The 20,022-nt window shown below is 46.6% G+C and overlaps 1 protein-coding gene across 2 annotated transcripts in view; it reads left to right on the top strand.

Moving 5' to 3' along the window:
• The window catches only part of LOC121581996 (rab-like protein 6), a 45,853-nt gene that overhangs the window by 15,946 nt on the left and 9,885 nt on the right, over positions 1–20,022 (top strand). For both annotated transcript variants that reach the window (XM_045225070.1, XM_045225069.1), the window contains exons 7-11: positions 1,609–1,749; positions 2,208–2,313; positions 9,189–9,292; positions 9,607–10,058; positions 18,077–18,212. In XM_045225070.1, coding sequence (XP_045081005.1) covers positions 1,609–1,749; positions 2,208–2,313; positions 9,189–9,292; positions 9,607–10,058; positions 18,077–18,212 — 939 coding nt within the window. The remainder of the gene's footprint in view (positions 1–1,608; positions 1,750–2,207; positions 2,314–9,188; positions 9,293–9,606; positions 10,059–18,076; positions 18,213–20,022) is intronic.

The raw sequence follows: 20,022 nt of genomic DNA, 5'->3' as shown, positions 1-20,022 counted from the left end.
CTGACCCAGGTCAGTGTGTGAAAGCCAGTGGTACGACTGTCTGACTCAGGTCAGTGTGTGACAGCCAGTGGTGCGACTGTCTGACCCAGGTCAGTGTGTGACAGCCAGTGGTACAACTGTCTGACCCAGGTCAGTGTGACAGCCAGTGGTACGATCTGACCCAGGTCAGTGTGACTGCCAGTGGTGCGACTGTCTGACCCAGGTCAGTGTATGACAGCCAGTGGTACGACTGTCTGACCCAGGTCAGTGTGTGACAGCCAGTGGTACGACTGTCTGACACAGGTCAGTGTGTGACAGCCAGTGGTACGACTGTCTGACCCAGGTCAGTGTGTGACAGCCAGTGGTACGACTGTCTGACCCAGGTCAGTGTGTGACAGCCAGTGGTACGACTGTCTGACCCAGGTCAGTGTGTGACAGCCAGTGGTACGACTGTCTGACCCAGGTCAGTGTGTGACAGCCAGTGGTACGACTTTCTGACCCAGGTCAGTGTTTGAAAGCCAGTGGTACGACTGTCTGACCCAGGTCAGTGTGTGACAGCCAGTGGTACGACTGTCTGACCAGGTCAGTGTGTGAAAGCCAGTGGTACGACTGTCTGACCCAGGTCAGTGTGTGACAGCCAGTGGTACGACTGTCTGACCCAGGTCAGTGTGTGACAGCCAGTGGTACGACTGTCTGACCCAGGTCAGTGTGTGAAAGCCAGTGGTACGACTGTCTGACCCAGGTCAGTGTGTGAAAGCCAGTGGTACGACTGTCTGACCCAGGTCAGTGTGTGACAGCCAGTGGTAGAACTGTCTGACCCAGGTCAGTGTGTGACAGCCAGTGGTACGACTGTCTGACCCAGGTCAGTGTGTGACAGCCAGTGGTACGACTGTCTGACCCAGGTCAGTGTGTGACAGCCAGTGGTGCGACTGTCTGACCCAGGTCAGTGTGTGACAGCCAGTGGTACGACTGTCTGACCCATGCCAGTGTGTGAAAGCCAGTGGTACGACTGTCTGACCCAGGTCAGTGTGTGACAGCCAGTGGTACGACTGTCTGACCCAGGTCAGTGTGTGACAGCCAGTGGTATGCCTGTCTGACCCAGGTCAGTGTGTGACAGCCAGTGGTACGACTATCTGACCCAGGTCACAAAGACGTGCACAGATCTGGAAAAAAAAGTATCTCAGATTATTAGGAGTGTCTGTTTGAAGAGCCAGAACTTGATAACCCACCTCCAGTTGAGTCTTTGTGAATGACTTAGACCAAGGCTTGTTTTAGGAGTTATTGTGCAGCTAGCTGTCAGTGGTTTGACGAGATATCGTATTTCAGTTCACTAATTTACTTTTTTTCTCTTGATGAGAAAAATAAAAGGTTCCCAGTTTTGCATCTGTAGATATCCCACCTTTACTAATATAATTTGTATATTGAAGAACCACACAAGATTGACATTATAGTTAGTCAGTTATTGAGACACGATCACCCTCTTCCTATGCATAAAAAAAAATCTAAAGTCTGAGTGTTTTTGAATCTCTCCTTAATTTCTATATTTATTAACAATTAACCTACTACAATACCCTTTCATTCTTCCCTCTAGCTTATATTTTGCGCTTAAGTCATGGGTCTATTTCACAGGACATTTGACTACATCGTGCGGGAGCTGCCCAAAGTGCCCACCCACGTGCCCATCTGTGTGCTGGGCAACCAGAGGGACATGGGCGAACACCGGGTCATCCTGCCCGACGACACCCGAGAGTTCCTCTGTCACCTCAACAGGTAGGGGGCGCCACTACGGCCGCTGGGTACATTCAGTTGACCCATTCTGTTACTCTCAAGGAGTTGTGATGGTCAATGCTTTGCAGGAATGTACCACTTCCTAGTGTTTTCTTCTCCAATGGTAAAAGTGTGCAAAACTCTCTACCCTCCACTATCTACAGGGTGCTACATCACTCACATGCAGAAATATCTGTCTCGAAGGGCCACTTTTAAGGGAGTTTTGCACTGTAACTCCTGAACTAAGCATGTTGAAATCTCTAGCTTTGTTAGTCTTTGTCAATAGTCTTCATGAAACACAGTCCTGATCAGCGATGTAGTGGTGAAAAAATTGGTGGGTAAACTGGCTCCCTATACTTTCAATGCATTTTTCTGCAAAAGGTGTGTGAGCTTTGTTACTTGTGTTTACCCTCCGCTACACCACTGGTCCTGATATGTCCTCTACCTGCTTTGTGTTTCAGGCCTCCAGGTTCTTCTTACATCCACTACGCTGAATCTTCCATGAAGAACGGCTTTGGCCTCAAGTACCTGCACCGCTTCTTCAACATCCCCTTCTTACAGCTTCAGGTCAGTCCAAACAAAATGGCTGCTTCTTCAACATCCCCTTCTTACAGCTTCAGGTCAGTCCAAACAAAATGGCTGCTTCTTCAACATCCCCTTACAGCTCCAGGTCAGTCCAAACAAAATGGCTGCTTCTTCAACATCCCCTTCTTACAGCTTCAGGTCAGTCCAAACAAAACGGCTGCTTCTTCAACATCCCCTTCTTACAGCTTCAGGTCAGTCCAAACAAAATGGCTGCTTCTTCAACATCCCCTTCTTACAGCTTCAGGTCAGTCCAAACAAAATGGCTGCTTCTTCAACATCCCCTTCTTACAGCTTCAGGTCAGTCCAAACAAAATGGCTGCTTCTTCAACATCCCCTTCTTACAGCTTCAGGTCAGTCCAAACAAAATGGCTACTTCTTCAACATCCCCTTCTTACAGCTACAGGTCAGTCCAAACAAAATGGCTGCTTCTTCAACACCCCGTTCTTACAGTTACAGGTCAGTCCAAACAAAATGGCTGCTTCTTCAACATCCCCTTCTTACAGCTACAGGTCAGTCCAAACAAAACGGCTGCTTCTTCAACATCCCCTTCTTACAGCTACAGGTCAGTCCAAACAAAATGGCTACTTCTTCAACATCCCCTTCTTACAGCTACAGGTCAGTCCAAACAAAATGGCTACTTCTTCAACATCCCCTTCTTACAGCTACAGGTCAGTCCAAACAAAACGGCTGCTTCTTCAACATCCCCTTCTTACAGTTACAGGTCAGTCCAAACAAAATGGCTACTTCGTCAACATCCCCTTCTTACAGCTACAGGTCAGTCCAAACAAAACGGCTGCTTCTTCAACATCCCCTTCTTACAGCTACAGGTCAGTCCAAACAAAATGGCTACTTCTTCAACATCCCCTTCTTACAGCTGCAGGTCAGTCCAAACAAAATGGCTGCTTCTTCAACATCCCCTTCTTACAGCTGCAGGTCAGTCCAAACTAAATGGCTACTTCTTCAACATCCCCTTGTTACAGCTTCAGGTCAGTCCAAACAAAATGGCTGCTTCTTCAACATCCCCTTCTTACAGCTTCAGGTCAGTCCAAACAAAATGGCTGCTTCTTCAACATCCCCTTCTTACAGCTTCAGGTCAGTCCAAACAAAATGGCTGCTTCTTCAACATCCCCTTCTTACAGCAGCAGGTCAGTCCAAACAAATTGGCCGCTTCAACATTCCTATGGAATATGTGGAAAAGTCCCCCTTTTTCTCCTAGATTGGTCCTTCGAGCTGTATATATACGAGTTGCCCCTAATTACTGATACAGGGTCAGATTGTCCCGTTTGGCTCAGTTGGTAGAGCATGGCGCTTGCAACGCCAGGGTTGTGGGTTCGATTCCCACGGGGGAAAAAAGTATGAAAATGTATTCACTCACTACTGTAAGTCACTCTGGATAAGAGCGTCTGCTAAATGAGTAAAATGTAAGAAAAAAAAAATTGGAAGGGTTGTCTAATCTTAGACCTGCAACTTCTACCTCGAGCTTCCTACAGATGCAGTTTAGTCAAAACAAAATGGCCGCCATCGAGGCCCAATTGGTCATATATGGCATCCCCTCTACCCATGAGCCCTCTCTCTATTCATGCTGACTTCATCAATAAGTAACACAGGGAAAGAGAAGCCGATACTCTTTTTAAGTGAATGATGAACTACCACCCCAGTATGTGTCAGAGATGATCAGACTTGGCTATTGTAGACTCTGCTCCTTCGGTGTTGTGCATCGATGTCTTGAGAGTAGGGTATAAATATGCTGCACACCCTGGCTTGCTGTAAGGTTCAACGCTGTAACTTTACTCTTACGAACGCTGCCTTGTCCACGGTTGGTGTTAAAAATTTACAGAGTCATTGTTCATTCAGTGGTGTTACATTATTCAAGGCGAGATTGACAATGGGGCACAGAGTCCTGTATCCTCTCGTCTTCTGTCGTTTTAATTATGGCTGAAAAGGAACGTTCAAGTTGTATTAGTCGTATGTACAGGATACATGTGTTATACACTGTCCAAACGAATGCTTACTTGCAGGTTCCTTCTCAATGCAACTACAGTAATAAATAATAAAACAATACGAACACAAAGTAAATGGCTCAGTAGGATAGAATATATTAGCATAAGTATAATACAGGAAGGCACAATTTAGTATAGACATGGACAAACGTTTCCTCGATAACCTGACATCTTTAGCCTTTTCCTTCCTGTCTTGTTCTATCTGAAATGCATGGTTGAGCACCTGGGCTGAATCTCATGAATGTTTCAGTGCAGGGTAGTATGGCTTCTCGCTCCCTTCTTCACGGATCTATTTCTCCGTAAGTTCAGAGGGAGGTGGAAGCAAAAGAGAGACTGGAGTGGAGGATGAGGGAATCAGAGAGAAAAGGGAAGAGCGTAGGATGAAGGGATAGGAGGATGGAAGGGAAAGGTTGCCTCATGACTTTTGAAGAACTCAGGTAATTGCCTAAACTAGCGTAGAACAATGCTACATCTCACCGTTACAGGAAAACCAGACTGCACGGAAATAAAATGTTGTTCCATTATCTACAGATCTCTTGCATACATCAAAACTTCAAATGTTGTTTTAGAAAATGTCTATCTTTTCTCAAGGGATTTCATTTCTTAATTGCTAACTACAGATATAGGCCTAGCTCAGATATTGGTGTGTGAAACCCTTCCGGATGGAAACTCTTAAGAGCTTGAGTGCCTCTCTGCTTCATTTCCCACAAAACTACACATCCCTGATAAATGCCATGTCCCACGACAGTGGTTTGAGGTTTCGCTGACATGAAAGCCTTTCCGTGTTTTCCACAAGTACCTGGAGTAGCCAGCCTAATAGAAAATGTAGCCAGCCTGGCCTCACCGGGCTTGTCGCCTTGGGTTCGAAAACATTTGCCGAACGACCTACATTTTGGTTGTCTCTGGTACATTCTAATGCCTTGATTCCATCCGAAATACACAGCAAAATTAATTTACCTATCAAATTGGAAAAAGTAGTTGTGGTATTGTGTAGAAGGACATGATTTTACAATTTATATGGATGAAAATGGATGAATTCAGTGTATTGTTAGTTGTTTTGCATATTGTCTAGGCTTATATGATCAGGACTATTTTCTAAGTAAATGAATATTAAACCTTTTTTAACATTTAACCTAGTCTTATTTACAGGTTTACTGCAAGATATGAATTGCCACAATGATGTTTGTTCTTCAAGTTATGTATTTCAAATAGCCCATGGCCCACATCATCTTGAAAAATAAATGAAATGTGGCTGCTATAAAAAAAAAATATGAAACACGCACAACAAAAAATAAATGAAATGTGGCTTACGTAAAATAAAATAAATGAAATGTGGCTGCTTATGAAACACGCAAAATAAAATAAATGAAATGTGGCTGCTATATGAAACACGCAAAATAAAATAAATGAAATGTGCAGGAAAACAAGAATAAGACTTAAGTGGATTTTGACTCATCGTTACCACTTAGGTACATTACATGGGACGTGCAAATTCAGGGCTCTACGATAAACATTTTTACAAGGAGCACAAAGAAAGTATTTGAGGAAGAGTTTTTGCGATAAGAAATTACTAAAAGTTCATAAATTAAAGGTTTTTGGGGTGTTCCATGCTCAATAAAATAAAATGTTCAGCTGCCCCTTTAAGCGGCGGGCGTTTACCGTGGTAGAGGTGGGATTCCCATGTCTGTTTGAGAGATGAGATTCTCTGACAACCCTTTGCTAGTAGCAGTTGAGCAAACTCAAACTAACAGTGAACAACAATCTAGTGTGTGAACAAAACGATGTAAATAGCCAAGAAACACGAGGACAAAGTCACACATTCGTAGACTTTTGGGTAAATTAGACCAACTTCTATGCTTGTGTGCTTCTAAAAATTAATCTTTCAGCACTTCACTCACATTGCGCACAGCACCCCAGGAACTGTTGCTGCGGTCCAGGCACTGTTGCTGCGCGCAAGGTGGGATATATGGAACTCTACGTAGTTCTTTGCATAGAAATAAGAAATCATTCTTATTTATATGGTTCTTTGTGTGATTAGCTACCAGCTATGAAACAAAATGGCAGAATTACATGTGCTCATTCTTACGTTTTCCAGTTCGCACACATCTAATTTTAGGCGTTTATGCGAGTGAAATGGTCGCACTGTAGAGCCCTGAAATTCACTCACACGGTTGGTTTGACTGCAACCAACCACAGCGCACACAAATCACGCTGCTCACAGGTACCGAGAGGCAGGACAGACAGCAGACTGTCAAACCAGCAGTGTTTCCCTGTCATCACTCGCTTTGTGACTGACAGGCGCCAGTCCTATCAATAGATCGCTAGAAGAGGACTATGCAGACTTTTTCTGACTAGCGAATTGAAAAGTAGCCTAGTTAAAGCTGCAATATGTAACTTTTAAGCGACCCGACCAAATTCACATAGAAATATGAGTTATAGATCTGTCATTCTTATTGAAAGCATGTCTAAGAAGCGGTAAATCTGTTGTTCTATGTCTACTATTTCTATGCTTCCTGGTCTTACTTTCGGCTTTGTACACTAGCTTCAAACCGTTAAAAATACAATATTGTTTGTTATGGAAAATATATTTTGCAGCGGTTTCGATGGTACTATGATTCTCTACACTATACTTGCTTATTTTGGCACATAAACAGAAATTAGGTGAACTATTAGAATTTTAGCAACCAGGAAATGGTGAAGCGATTTCTGCATAGTGCACCTTTAATTTAAGTGGATAAAGTAGGCGCTAGTGGAAAACACTGGAGAGCTAGTTGATGATCCAGAAGAGCTAGTTGATGCGTCCAGAAGAGCTAGTTGATGCGTCCAGAAGAGCTAGTTGATGCGTCCAGAAGAGCTAGTTGATGCGTCCAGAAGAGCTAGTTGATGCGTCCAGAAGAGCTAGTTGATGCGTCCAGAAGAGCTAGTTGATGTGTCCAGAAGAGTTAGTTGATGCCTCCAGAAGAGCTAGTTGATGCCTCCAGAAGAGCTAGTTGATGTGTCCAGAAGAGTTAGTTGATGCGTCCAGAAGAGCTAGTTGATGCGTCCAGAAGAGCTAGTTGATGTGTCCAGAAGAGTTAGTTGACTTCCTGACGGGCCGCCCCCAGGTGGTAAGGGTAGGTAACAACACATCTGCCACACTGATCCTCAACACGGGGGCCCCTCAGGGGTGCGTGCTCAGTCCCCTCCTGTACTCTCTGTTCACCCATGACTGCATGGCCAGGCACGACTCCAACACCATCATTAAGTTTGCCGACGACACAACAGTGGTAGGCCTGATCACCGACAACGATGAGACAGCCTATAGGGAGGAGGTCAGAGATCTGGCCGTGTGGTGCCAGGACAACAACCTCTCCCTCAACGTGACCAAGACAAAGGAGATGATTGTGGACTACAGGAGAAAAAAAGAGGACTGAGCACGCCCCCATTCTCATCGACGGGGCTGTAGTGGAACAGGTTGAGAGCTTCAAGTTCCTTGGTGTCCACATCACCAACGAACTATCATGGTCCAAACACACCAAGACAGTCGTGAAGAGGGCACGACAAAGCCTATTCCCCCTCAGGAGACTAAAAAGATTTGGCATGGGTCCTCAGATCCTCAAAAAAATTCTACAGCTGCACCATCGAGAGCATCCTGACTGGTTGCATCACCGCCTGGTATGGCAACTGCTTGGCCTCTGACCGCAAGGCACTACAGAGGGTAGTGCGTATGGCCCAGTACATCACTGGGGCAAAGCTCCCTGCCATCCAGGACCTCTATACCAGGCGGTGTCAGAGGAAGGCCCTCAAAATTGTCAAAGACTCCAGCCACCCTAGTCATAGACTGTTCTCTCTGCTGCCGCACGGCAAGCGGTACCGAGTGCCAAGTCTAGGTCCAAAAGACTTCTCAACAGCTTCTACCCCCAAGCCATAAGACTCCTGAACAGCTAATCATGGCTACCCGGACTATTTGCACTGCCCCCCACCCCATCCTTTTACGCTGCTGCTACTCTGTTAAGTATTTATGCATAGTCACTTTAACTCTACCCACATGTACATATTACCTCAACTACCTCAACTAGCTGGTGCCCCGCATATTGACTCTGCAACGGTACCCCCCTGTATATATAGCCTCCCTACTGTCACTTTATTTTACTGTATATATAGCCTCCCTACTGTCACTTTATTTTACTTCTGCTCTTTTTTTCTCAACACTTTTTTTGTTGTTGTTTTATTCTTACTTTTTTTGTTTAAAATAAATGCACTGTTGGTTAAGGGCTGTAAGTAAGCATTTCACTGTAATGTCTGCACCTGTTGTATTCGGCGCATGTGACCAATAAAATTTGATTTGATTTGATTTGATGTGTCCAGAAGAGTTAGTTGATGTGTCCAGAAGAGTTAGTTGATGTGTCCAGAAGAGTTAGTTGATGCGTCCAGAAGAGTTAGTTGATGCGTCCAGAACCACAGAAATAGAGGAAGACATGTTGCATCAGCTTGCTGCATTCTATCAAATGCCTGGGCCAAATTAATGACTATAATTATATGACATTTGCATAATTTATTTGGTGCTTTTGAGGACAATAAAGTCACAATCCAGAATTTACAGTACATTCACATAAACCTTCTTTAGGCCTTTATGCAATTCAAATATATATTTAGTTTCTTCAGGTGTGTTCTAGCAGGGCTGGATCAAAAACCAGCAGACCCGGTAGAAGGGTTGGCCACCCCTCTGCTAAACCATTGGTTTTGTGGTGTCTGTGGTAAATGGTTGAGCATCGCTCATTTGGATTGGTTGGTTATTGTTGGTGCTGTTTTGTTTTATATTGATTAACTGTCCACAGCTTGCCTTGACTGATAGACTTGCCTCTATCTCTTTCTCAGAGGGAGACCCTGCTGAGACAACTGGAGACCAACCAGCTGGACATAGACGCTACTCTGGAGGAGCTCAATGTTCAGCAGGAGACTGAGGACCAGAACTATGGGATGTGGGTATTTGCTAACGTGTATGCAGGCAGGCAGGCTTACACACACACACACACACACACACACACACACACACACACACGCAAGAAGACGTTACACACACAGACAAACGCAGGTGCACATACAGTACACACACAGACACCAATAACCCATCTGTTTCTCGCGATCAGCTACTGCATATGTATAAGAGCATATTAAAGATGATTATGATCATTCAAATCACTGTGTATTTCCTTGTAAATACTTTATCGTGAAAATGTTTATTTCAATGATGTGTTAGTATTCATGATCAGATCCACCGTTTTGACCTCCCCAGTTTCCTGGAGATGATGGAAGCCAGAAACAAAGCTGGCTTCAGCTCCCCGGGTGGTCCTTCCAACGGCCAGAGCCCCTCCTCAGGCTCCCAGTCCCCCATCGTCCCCCAGAGCGGGCCCTCCACCCCTGGGGCCTGCCCCAGCCCCTGCACCCCCCAGCAACCCCCTCTCCCACCCCAGCCCCTAACTATCTCCAACCCCACCCCCAGGCCAGTTCAGGGCCCCCCCTCCTACACCAACCCTATCCTTAACCCCTGTCCCCCTCTCCAGAACACAGCACTCCCTAGGGGTCCAGGTTACCCACAGCAGCCCCCAAACCCCCAGGGGCCCCACCATGGGGGAGCCACACCTGTCCCGACCCCCCAGTCACCCAGTGTCGCCCAGGACCCCCCTGCCCAGAAGAGAGGATTCATGTCACGCCTCTTTGGATCAGCCACCCCTGAGACTCCCGCTGGTGAGTGTTGGAACTATACTGAACAGAAATATAAACGCAACATGCAACCATTTCAAAGATTTTACTGAGTTACAGTTCATATAAGGAAATCAGTCAATTGAAATAAATTCATTAGGCCCTAATCTATGGATTTCACATGACTGGGAATATAGATATGCATCTGATGGTCACAGATACCTTAAAAGAAAAAGTAGGGGCGTGGCTCAGAAAACCAGTCAGTATCTGGTGTGACCACCATTTGCCTCATGCAGCGCGACACATCTCCTTCACATAGAGTTGATCAGGCTGTTGATTGTGGCCTGTGGAATGTTGTCCCAGTCCTCTTCAATGGCAGTGCGAAGTTGCTGGATATTGGCGGGAACTGGAACACGCTGTCTTACACGTCGATCCAGAGCATCCCAACTATGCTCAATGGGTGACAAGTCTGGTGAGTGTGCAGACCATGGAAGGGACATGGGACATTTTCAGCTTCTGGGAATTGTGTACAGATCCTTGCGACATGGGGCTGTGCATTATCATGCTGAAACATGAGGTGATGGCGGTGGATGAATGGCACGACAATGGGCCTCAGGATCTCGTCATTGTACCTCTGTGCGTTCAAACTGCCATCGATAAAATGCAATTGTGTTCGTTGTCCGAAGCTTATGCCTGCCCATACCATAACCCCACCGCCATCATGGGGCACTCTGTTCACAACGTTGACATCAGCAAACCGCTCACCCACACGACGCCATACATGCTGTCTGCCATCTGCCCGGTACAGTTGAAACCGGGATTCATCCGTGAAGAGCACACTTCTCCAGCATGCCAGTAGGCATCGAAGGTGAGCATTTGCCCACTGAAGTCGGTTACGAAGCTGAACTGTAGTCAGATCAAGACCCAGGTGAGGACGACGAGCACGCAGATGAGCTTCCCTGAGACGGTTTCTGACAGTTTCATCAGTTGTCCGGGTGGCTGGTCTCAGACGATCCCGCAGGTGAAGAAGCCGGATGTGGAGGTCCTGGGCTGGCGTGGTTTCATGTGGTCTGCAGTTGTGAGGCCGGTTGGACGTACTGCTAAATTCTCTAAAACGACGTTGGAGGCGGCTTATGGTAGAGAAATTAACATTACATTCTCTGGCAACAGCTCTGGTGGAAATTCCTGCAGTCATCATGCCAATTGCACACTGCCTCAACTTGAGACATCTGTGGTATTGTGTTGTGACAAAACTGCACATTTTAGTGGCCTTTTATTTTCCCCAGCACAAGGTGCACCTGTTTAATGATCATGCTGTTTAATCAGCTTGTTGATATGCCACAGCTGTCAAGTGGATGGATTATCTTGGTAAAGGAGAAATGCTCACTAACAGGGATGTAAACAAATCTGTGCACAAACATTTGAGAGAGATAAGCTTTTTGTGCATATAGAAATTGGATAGAAACCTAGCTAGTGATGGAAACCTCCTGCTGTGGTTGCCTCTGCAACCCTCCTGCTGTGGTTGCCTCTGCCCCCCTCCTGCTGTGGTTGGCTCTGCACTCCTCCTGCTGTGGTTGCCTCTGCAACCCCTCCTGCTGTGGTTGCCTCTGCCCCCCTCCTGCTGTGGTTGGCTCTGCACTCCTCCTGCTGTGGTTGGCTCTGCACTCCTCCTGCTGTGGTTGGCTCTGTACTCCTCCTGCTGTGGTTGGCTCTGCACTCCTCCTGCTGTGGTTGCCTCTGCCCCCCTCCTGCTGTGGTTGCCTCTGCCCCCCTCCTGCTGTGGTTGGCTCTGTACTCCTCCTGCTGTGGTTGGCTCTGTACTCCTCCTGCTGTGGTTGCCTCTGCCCCCCTCATGCTGTGGTTTGCTCTGCCTCCCTCCTGCTGTGGTTGCCTCTGCAACCCTCCTGCTGTGGTTGCCTCTGCCACCCTCCTGCTGTGGTTGGCTCTGTACTCCTCCTGCTGTGGTTGGCTCTGCACTCCTCCTGCTGTGGTTGCCTCTGCCTCCCTCCTGCTGTGGTTGGCTCTGCACCCCTCCTGCTGTGGTTGGCTCTGTACTCCTCGTGCTGTGGTTGCCTCTGCCTCCCTCCTGCTGTGGTTGCCTCTGCACTCCTCCTGCTGTGGTTGGCTCTGCACCCCTCCTGCTGTGGTTGCCTCTGCACTCCTCCTGCTGTGGTTGGCTCTGCCCCCCTCCTGCTGTGGTTGCCTCTGCACCCCTCCTGCTGTGGTTGCCTCTGCCCCCCTCCTGCTGTGGTTGGCTCTGCACCCCTCCTGCTGTGGTTGCCTCTGCACTCCTCCTGCTGTGGTTGCCTCTGCTCCCCTCCTGCTGTGGTTGCCTCTGCACCCCTCCTGCTGTGGTTGGCTCTGCCCCCTCCTGCTGTGGTTGCCTCTGCACTCCTCCTGCTGTGGTTGCCTCTGCCCCCCTCCTGCTGTGGTTGGCTCTGCACCCCTCCTGCTGTGGTTGGCTCTGCCCCCCTCCTGCTGTGGTTGGCTCTGCATCCCTCCTGCTGTGGTTGGCTCTGCTCCCCTCCTGCTGTGGTTGGCTCTGCCCCCTCCTGCTGTGGTTGGCTCTGCACCCCTCCTGCTGTGGTTGCCTCTGCACTCCTCCTGCTGTGGTTGGCTCTGCCCCCTCCTGCTGTGGTTGGCTCTGCACTCCTCCTGCTGTGGTTGGCTCTGCCTCCCTCCTGCTGTGGTTGCCTCTGCACTCCTCCTGCTGTGGTTGGCTCTGCCCCCTCCTGCTGTGGTTGCCTCTGCACCCCTCCTGCTGTGGTTGGCTCTGCACCCCTCCTGCTGTGGTTGCCTCTGCCTCCCTCCTGCTGTGGTTGCCTCTGCATCCCTCCTGCTGTGGTTGGCTCTGCCTCCCTCCTGCTGTGGTTGCCTCTGCACTCCTCCTGCTGTGGTTGGCTCTGCCCCCTCCTGCTGTGGTTGCCTCTGCCCCCCTCCTGCTGTGGTTGGCTCTGCACCCCTCCTGCTGTGGTTGCCTCTGCCTCCCCTCCTGCTGTGGTTGCCTCTGCATCCCTCCTGCTGTGGTTGGCTCTGCACCCCTCCTGCTGTGGTTGCCTCTGCCTCCCTCCTGCTGTGGTTGCCTCTGCACTCCTCCTGCTGTGGTTGCCTCTGCCCCCCTCCTGCTGTGGTTGGCTCTGCCCCCCTCCTGCTGTGGTTGGCTCTGCCTCCCTCCTGCTGTGGTTGGCTCTGCCTCCCCTCCTGCTGTGGTTGGCTCTGCCTCCCTCCTGCTGTGGTTGGCTCTGCCTCCCTCCTGCTGTGGTTGGCTCTGCATCCCTCCTGCTGTGGTTGGCTCTGCCTCCCTCCTGCTGTGGTTGGCTCTGCCTCCCTCCTGCTGTGGTTGCCTCTGCACTCCTCCTGCTATGGTTGGCTCTGCCTCCCTCCTGCTGTGGTTGGCTCTGCCTCCCTCCTGCTGTGGTTGGCTCTGCCCCCCTCCTGCTGTGGTTGGCTCTGCCTCCTCCTGCTGTGGTTGCCTCTGCCCCCTCCTGCTATGGTTGGCTCTGCACCCCTCCTGCTGTGGTTGGCTCTGCCCCCCTCCTGCTGTGGTTGGCTCTGCCTCCCTCCTGCTGTGGTTGGCTCTGCCTCCCTCCTGCTGTGGTTGGCTCTGCCTCCCTCCTGCTATGGTTGGCTCTGCCTCCCTCCTGCTATGGTTGGCTCTGCCTCCCTCCTGCTGTGGTTGGCTCTGCACCCCTCCTGCTATGGTTGGCTCTGCACTCCCTCCTGCTATGGTTGGCTCTGCCTCCCTCCTGCTATGGTTGGCAGCACACAGACACACATTAAACACACAAACAAAATATGCACACGGTCAGTCAGACGCATTTAGACGTACAGTTGAAGTCGGAAGTTTACATACACTTAGGTTGGAGTCATTAAAACTCTTTTTTCAACCACTCCACAAATGTCTTGTTAACGAACTATAGTTTTGGCAAGTCGGCTAGGAAATCTACTTTGTGCATGACACGTAATTTTGTGCATGACACAAGTAATCACAATTCCAGTGGGTCAGAAGTTTACATACACTAAGTTGACTGTGCCTTTAAACAGCTTGGAAAATTCCAGAAAATGATGTCATGGCTTTAGAAGCTTCTGATAGGCTAATTGACATCATTTGAGTCAATTGGAGGTGTACCTGTGGATGGATCTCAAGGCCTACCTTCAAACTCAGTGCCTCTTTGCTTGACATCATGGGAAAATCTAAAGTATTTGATCCCCTGCTGATTTTGTACGTTTGCCCACTGACAAAGAAATGATCAATCTATATATTCAATGGTAGGTTTATTTGAACAGTGAGAGACAGAATAACAACAACAAAATCCAGAAAAACGCATGTAAAAAATGTTATAAATTTATTTGCATTTTAATGAGGGAAATAAGTATTTAACCCCCTCTCAATCAGAAAGATTTCTGTCTCCCAGGTGTCTTTTATACAGGTAGCGAGCTGAGATTAGGAGCACACTCTTAAAGGGAGTGCTCCTAATCTCAGTTTGTTACCTGTACAAAAGACACCTGTCCACAGAAGCAATCAATCAATCAGATTCCAAACTCTCCACCATGGCCAAGACCAAAGAGCTCTCCAAGGATGTCAGGGACAAGATTGTAGACCTACACAAGGCTGGAATGGGCTACAAGACCATCGCCAAGCAGCTTGGTGAGAAGGTGACAACAGTTGGTGCGATTATTCGCAAATGGAAGAAACACAAAATAACTGTCAATCTCCCTCGGCCTGGGGCTCCATGCAAGATCTCACCTCGTGGAGTTGCAATGATCATGAGAACGGTGAGGAATCAGCCTAGAACTACACGGGAGGATCTTGTCAATGATCTCAAGGCAGCTTGGACCATAGTCACCAAGAAAACAACTGGTAACACACTACGCCGGGAAGGACTGAAATCCTGCAGTGCCCACAAGGTCCCCCTGCTCAAGAAAGCACATATACAGGCCCGTCTGAAGTTTGCCAATGAACATCTGAATGATTTAGAGGAGAACTGGGTGAAAGTGTTGTGGTCAGATAAGACCAAAATCAAGCTCTTTGGCATCAACTCAACTCGCCGTGTTTGGAGGAGGAGGAATGCTGCCTATGACCCCAAGAACACATTACATTTTACATTTACGTCATTTAGCAGACGCTCTTATCCAGAGCGACTTACATTTAGTGAGTGCATACATGATTATTATATATATATTTTTTTTCATACTGGCCCCCCGTGGGAATCGAACCCACAACCCTGGCTTTGCAAACGCCATGCTCTACCAACTGAGCTACATCCCTGCCGGCCATTCCCTCCCCTACCTTGGACGACGCTGGGCCAATTGTGCGCCGCCCCATGGGTCTCCCGGTCACGTCCGGCTACGAAAGAGCCTGGATTCGAACCAGGATCTCTAGTGGCACAGCTAGCACTGCGATGCAGTGCCTTAGACCACTGCGCCACTCGGGAGACTGGCACCATCCCAACATCAAACATGGAGGTGGAAACATTATGCTTTGGGGGTGTTTTTCTGCTAAGGGGACAGGACAACTTCACCGTATCAAAGGGACGATGGACGGGGCCATGTACCGTCAAATCTTGGGTGAGAACCTCCTTCCCTCAGCCAGGGCATTGAAAATGGGTCGTAAATGGGTATTCCAGCATGACAATGACCCAAAACACACGGCCAAGGCAACAAAGGAGTGGCTCAAGAGGAAGCACATTAAGGTCCTGGAGTGGCCTAGCCAGTCTCCAGACCTTAATCCCATAGAAAATCTGTGGAGGGAGCTGAAGGTTTGAGTTGCCAAACGTCAGCCTCGAAACCTTAATGACTTGGAGAAGATCTGCAAAGAGGAGTGGGACAAAATCCCTCCTGAGATGTGTGCAACCCTGGTGGCCAACTACAAGAAACGTCTGACCTCTGTGATTGCCAACAAGGGTTTTGCAGTACTAAGTACTAAGTCATGTTTTGCAGAGGGGTCAAATACTTATTTCGCTCATTAAAATGCAAATCAATTTATAACATTTTTGACATGCGTTTTTCTGGAGTTTTTTGTTGTTATTCTGTCTCTCACTGTTCAAATAAGCCTACCATTAAAATTATAGACTGATCATGTCTTTGTCAGTGGGCAAACGTACAAAATCAGCAGGAGATCAAATACTTTTTTCCCTCACTGTACATACGTTCAGGCTGAATTGCCAGTTCAGGAAAATGTCTTCTTAATGTTTTTTTTGTCCTCACTGCTCTCCATCACTAGCTAGGTTTCCATCACTAGCTAGGTTTCCATCACTAGCTTGGTTTCCATCACTAGCTAGGTTTCCATCACTAGCTAGGTTTCCATCACTAGCTTGGTTTCCATCACTAGCTAGGTTTCCATCACTAGCTAGGTTTCCATCACTAGCTAGGTTTCCATCACTAGCTAGGTTTCCATCACTAACTAGGTTTCCATCACTAACTAGGTTTCCATCACTAGCTAGGTTTCCATCACTAACTAGGTTTCCATCACTAACTAGGTTTCCATCACTAGCTAGGTTTCCATCACTAGCTAGGTTTCTATCCAATTGGTGACTATTCTAAAATCTGCATAAAAACAATCTGCGCATTTTCCCGCCAGAGATGTTTCCATCAAATTGACTTGTTGCGGATAAAAGGCTGTGCATGACGTAGTGCACATAAAAATAACTTTTAAATTCCCATGTACCGAATAAAAAATACAAGTTAAATTGGTTTCCATTGCATTTTCAACTCTACTGATGGTTTTGTAACATTTGTTGCATTTATATAGCGAATGTGCCCACTCTGGTATTGGCATGTGCGCTTTAGCCAACAGCTTGCAGATACAGTGCGGGTATATGCTGGCTTCACGTGCTCGTGGGAAATAGGAAACTGGGACCTAGGAAGTGGTAAGTCTGACATGATTGTGAAGTCGGAACAATTCTTCAACCAGTACGATTTTAGATAGCTTGATAAGCGTGCAAACATTGCTAGTAATAAAGTTAGTTAGCTTGCTTAACAATGACAAATGGTTAGACTAGCTACATTATCCATATTGATAAGGTTGTAATTATAAAACATTTATTTGTTTAAATCTTTTGGTTGAAAAGGTCAGTGGTGAAACGTCACAACTCGGGCAAAAACATTTTCTCTGAGTTTCCCACTTGTAATTATGACTTGGAGGGTCATTCAAGTGACATTTCCCACTGGGAACTAGGAGCTTCAGATAACTCCGATAGCATGTGAACGCGGCACTAGCCTACCTACATGATGAGATTGTTATGGACAAAAGAGCGATATTTTTTTTTTTTTGTCAAACGGCACCCAAGCATTGAACATCTTGTCACCAGAGTAAGACCCTCGATATCTATTGGAAAGGAGCATCAAGCTCATCACCGTGCACTTTCACCACCCTGTGGTTCATAATGTATTTAATCTGTAGCATAATAGACTGCATCATTTGCCAAGTCGTAGTGGGAGGACCACACACCATGTCATCGCGTGACTCTTAAGTTTATTTTGGCATGATGGTTATTATATCAATATTTGCGCATAAAAGCGTTTCCACCTCCATTTCTCGCACAATTTCATTTTACTGACACAAGAACATCCCACCTTGTCTAGCGTAATTTGTTTTGTCGACATTTGGAAAGTTTACAGACAAATTTGCTGTTTCCATCTGGCCTGTCGTGTACTTCACTGGATGGAAACCTGGTTAATGTCTATAAACTCAAAATAGCAACCAGCCTCCTAATGAATCACGCCGACCAAAGGTAGTAGGAAGCCATTTCAAAAGTGATCTCTTTGGCATAATGTGATTGAATCCACAGTCATACACATTAACCGACGTGAAATCCTTCGGGATAGAGGATTCTCTTTTTGATTTCCATTTCTGTTTATTGCAGTAATTGAAAATGACAGGTTTGAAATAAAGAGACAGCAGCAAGAGTAAAAGTCAATGGTTTTTCATTGAATTCTCATTCACATCACAAACTAGCACTATGCCAATCAAGCGTTTGAAAGAAAACAAATACTGTTTGAAGCCAGTTCTGGTATCCGTACCACCCATTATCACCCTTCCTCTCCCACTCTTCTCTCCTCAGATGGCCCAGGCGAGAAGGTGCGGAATGTGGATGACTTTGTGCCCGATGTGGGCGTCGGCCGTAGCTTCCTGGAGGAGGGGGCCGCTGCCAAAGCCAAGGAGAAAGCTCGAAAAGCAGCCAACATGGACAGTGACAGGTAGGCTTGGTCCTCACACCCCAATCATCTCCATTGTCTTCTATGACCAAGGCTTGTGGCTTTGGATAGGTATGCAGGTAAGTGTGGAAATAGTGACTTGTTCAATATTTAGACTATTTTGATAGGATGGCCAACCCTCCACCTGGAGAGCAACCGGAACAAGATCATGCATAACTCTCCCTGTGTACTAGAACACGTTTCTAATGATCGTTGTTTAGTGAAGATCTACCGCTGCTGTGCAGTTCAGACACCCACAGTCAATATGTTCTTCAATATAGTGGAGGTGAATGTATTTGTATTTCAGCTCTTTTTAAAAGGGTCATTTTCAATGTCAACTTCATCGTCTCTAGCACCACCCCAACATCAACATATGTGAAAATGGCGCGTTTCTATGTTTTGTAGTAAAGAAAAGATAGAGGAAGATAATGGTTGCATCATGTGATTTTAACCAATTATTAGTAATTGTCTACAAATTGGTTGATGGTGACATTGGAAACATAGAAACGCACCTTTTTCACATATGTTGATGTTGGGGTGGTGCTGCAGATGATGAAAATTATGTAGAAAAATTGAGACATTTTCCTTGAATGTGCTTGGTGGGTGGAGGATGAGGGGAGGAGAGAGGGCTGAGAGGTGAGGGTTTTATTCCGTCAGGTCTCCTCTGCTCAGAATCCAGGTCATTCATCACTCATTTTCTAGAGAGAGAGAAAGCGGGATGGGGGAGAGAGAAGGCACTTCCTTTTATTGGATAAGACTTAAAGGGGCAATCTGCAGTTGCTACATAAAATAATGATATGTACCCATTGATTCTTGAAGAATGTTACCTTATAAATGCCTCATCACCTTAGTTCAACATTCATACACCATCAGAACCCAAAATATAAGCTTGTTTTCCTCCAATGTTTGTAAACAAAGTAAATGTAAACAAACACTGTATAGCTTCAAAACATGGTTGACACTATGATTTTGATAGCATGGTCAGTCCTTGGATGCATAGCTCTGTCTATGAATTTGAGAGTGTTTACATTTCTCTAGCCCCATCCCTCAGCTTATTACTGAAACAGTGGCGGGAAAAACGCTTTGTTAATGTACATCTAAACTGCGGATTGCCCCTTAATACAGTCTTACATTATAGAAATGTGAAGAGAGCTAATGATAAAGAATCTGTCAGATTCCTGCGTTGTATAATGAAGGGAATCAACTTGAGCTTGAATTTGAAGGAGAGAATTGTCCTACAAGGGCCGTCTGCCATTTTGGAAAATGGGAAATGAGGCTTGAAGTTCTTTGATGTACTTTAAACTTAAAATGGTGAACTTAGAAGGTTAACTTAAAAGGAGAAGTGGAGAGTGGATGTGAGCCCCACACACACACACACACACACACACACACACACAGCCACACGATAGCTTATTGCTAATAAAAAACCAACTCTCTTTCACTGAATCAGTCTTCAGGGCTGCCTTCTTTAACTATCACTCTGGTGAAGATTTTAATGGAGCGTAGCATCAGATAATGAAGTAAGTGTGTAGATAATGGTGAAATAAGTTATCGTTAATGTAATGACTTTTCGATGACATCCCAGTAGGCTATAACTGGATGATGTAATAATAATTTAAATGAACAGATAATGCAATAAAGTCATGATTTAGTCACTGTTCATTTAAGTAATGGTACCAAAGCAATAGTAGTGGGGACCCTATAGTTGAACCTTCTGTCCTAGCGCTGATGAAATACTCACATTAGCAACGTTACCGATGTTAACCATGTTAAAGGTCTACATGTTATCCAGCTCATATGCTACATTTGTTAA

Source organism: Coregonus clupeaformis, chromosome 15 (assembly GCF_020615455.1).
Source record: "Coregonus clupeaformis isolate EN_2021a chromosome 15, ASM2061545v1, whole genome shotgun sequence".
Taxonomy (NCBI): domain Eukaryota; kingdom Metazoa; phylum Chordata; class Actinopteri; order Salmoniformes; family Salmonidae; genus Coregonus; species Coregonus clupeaformis.
This window is presented reverse-complemented; position numbering and strand designations above follow the sequence as displayed.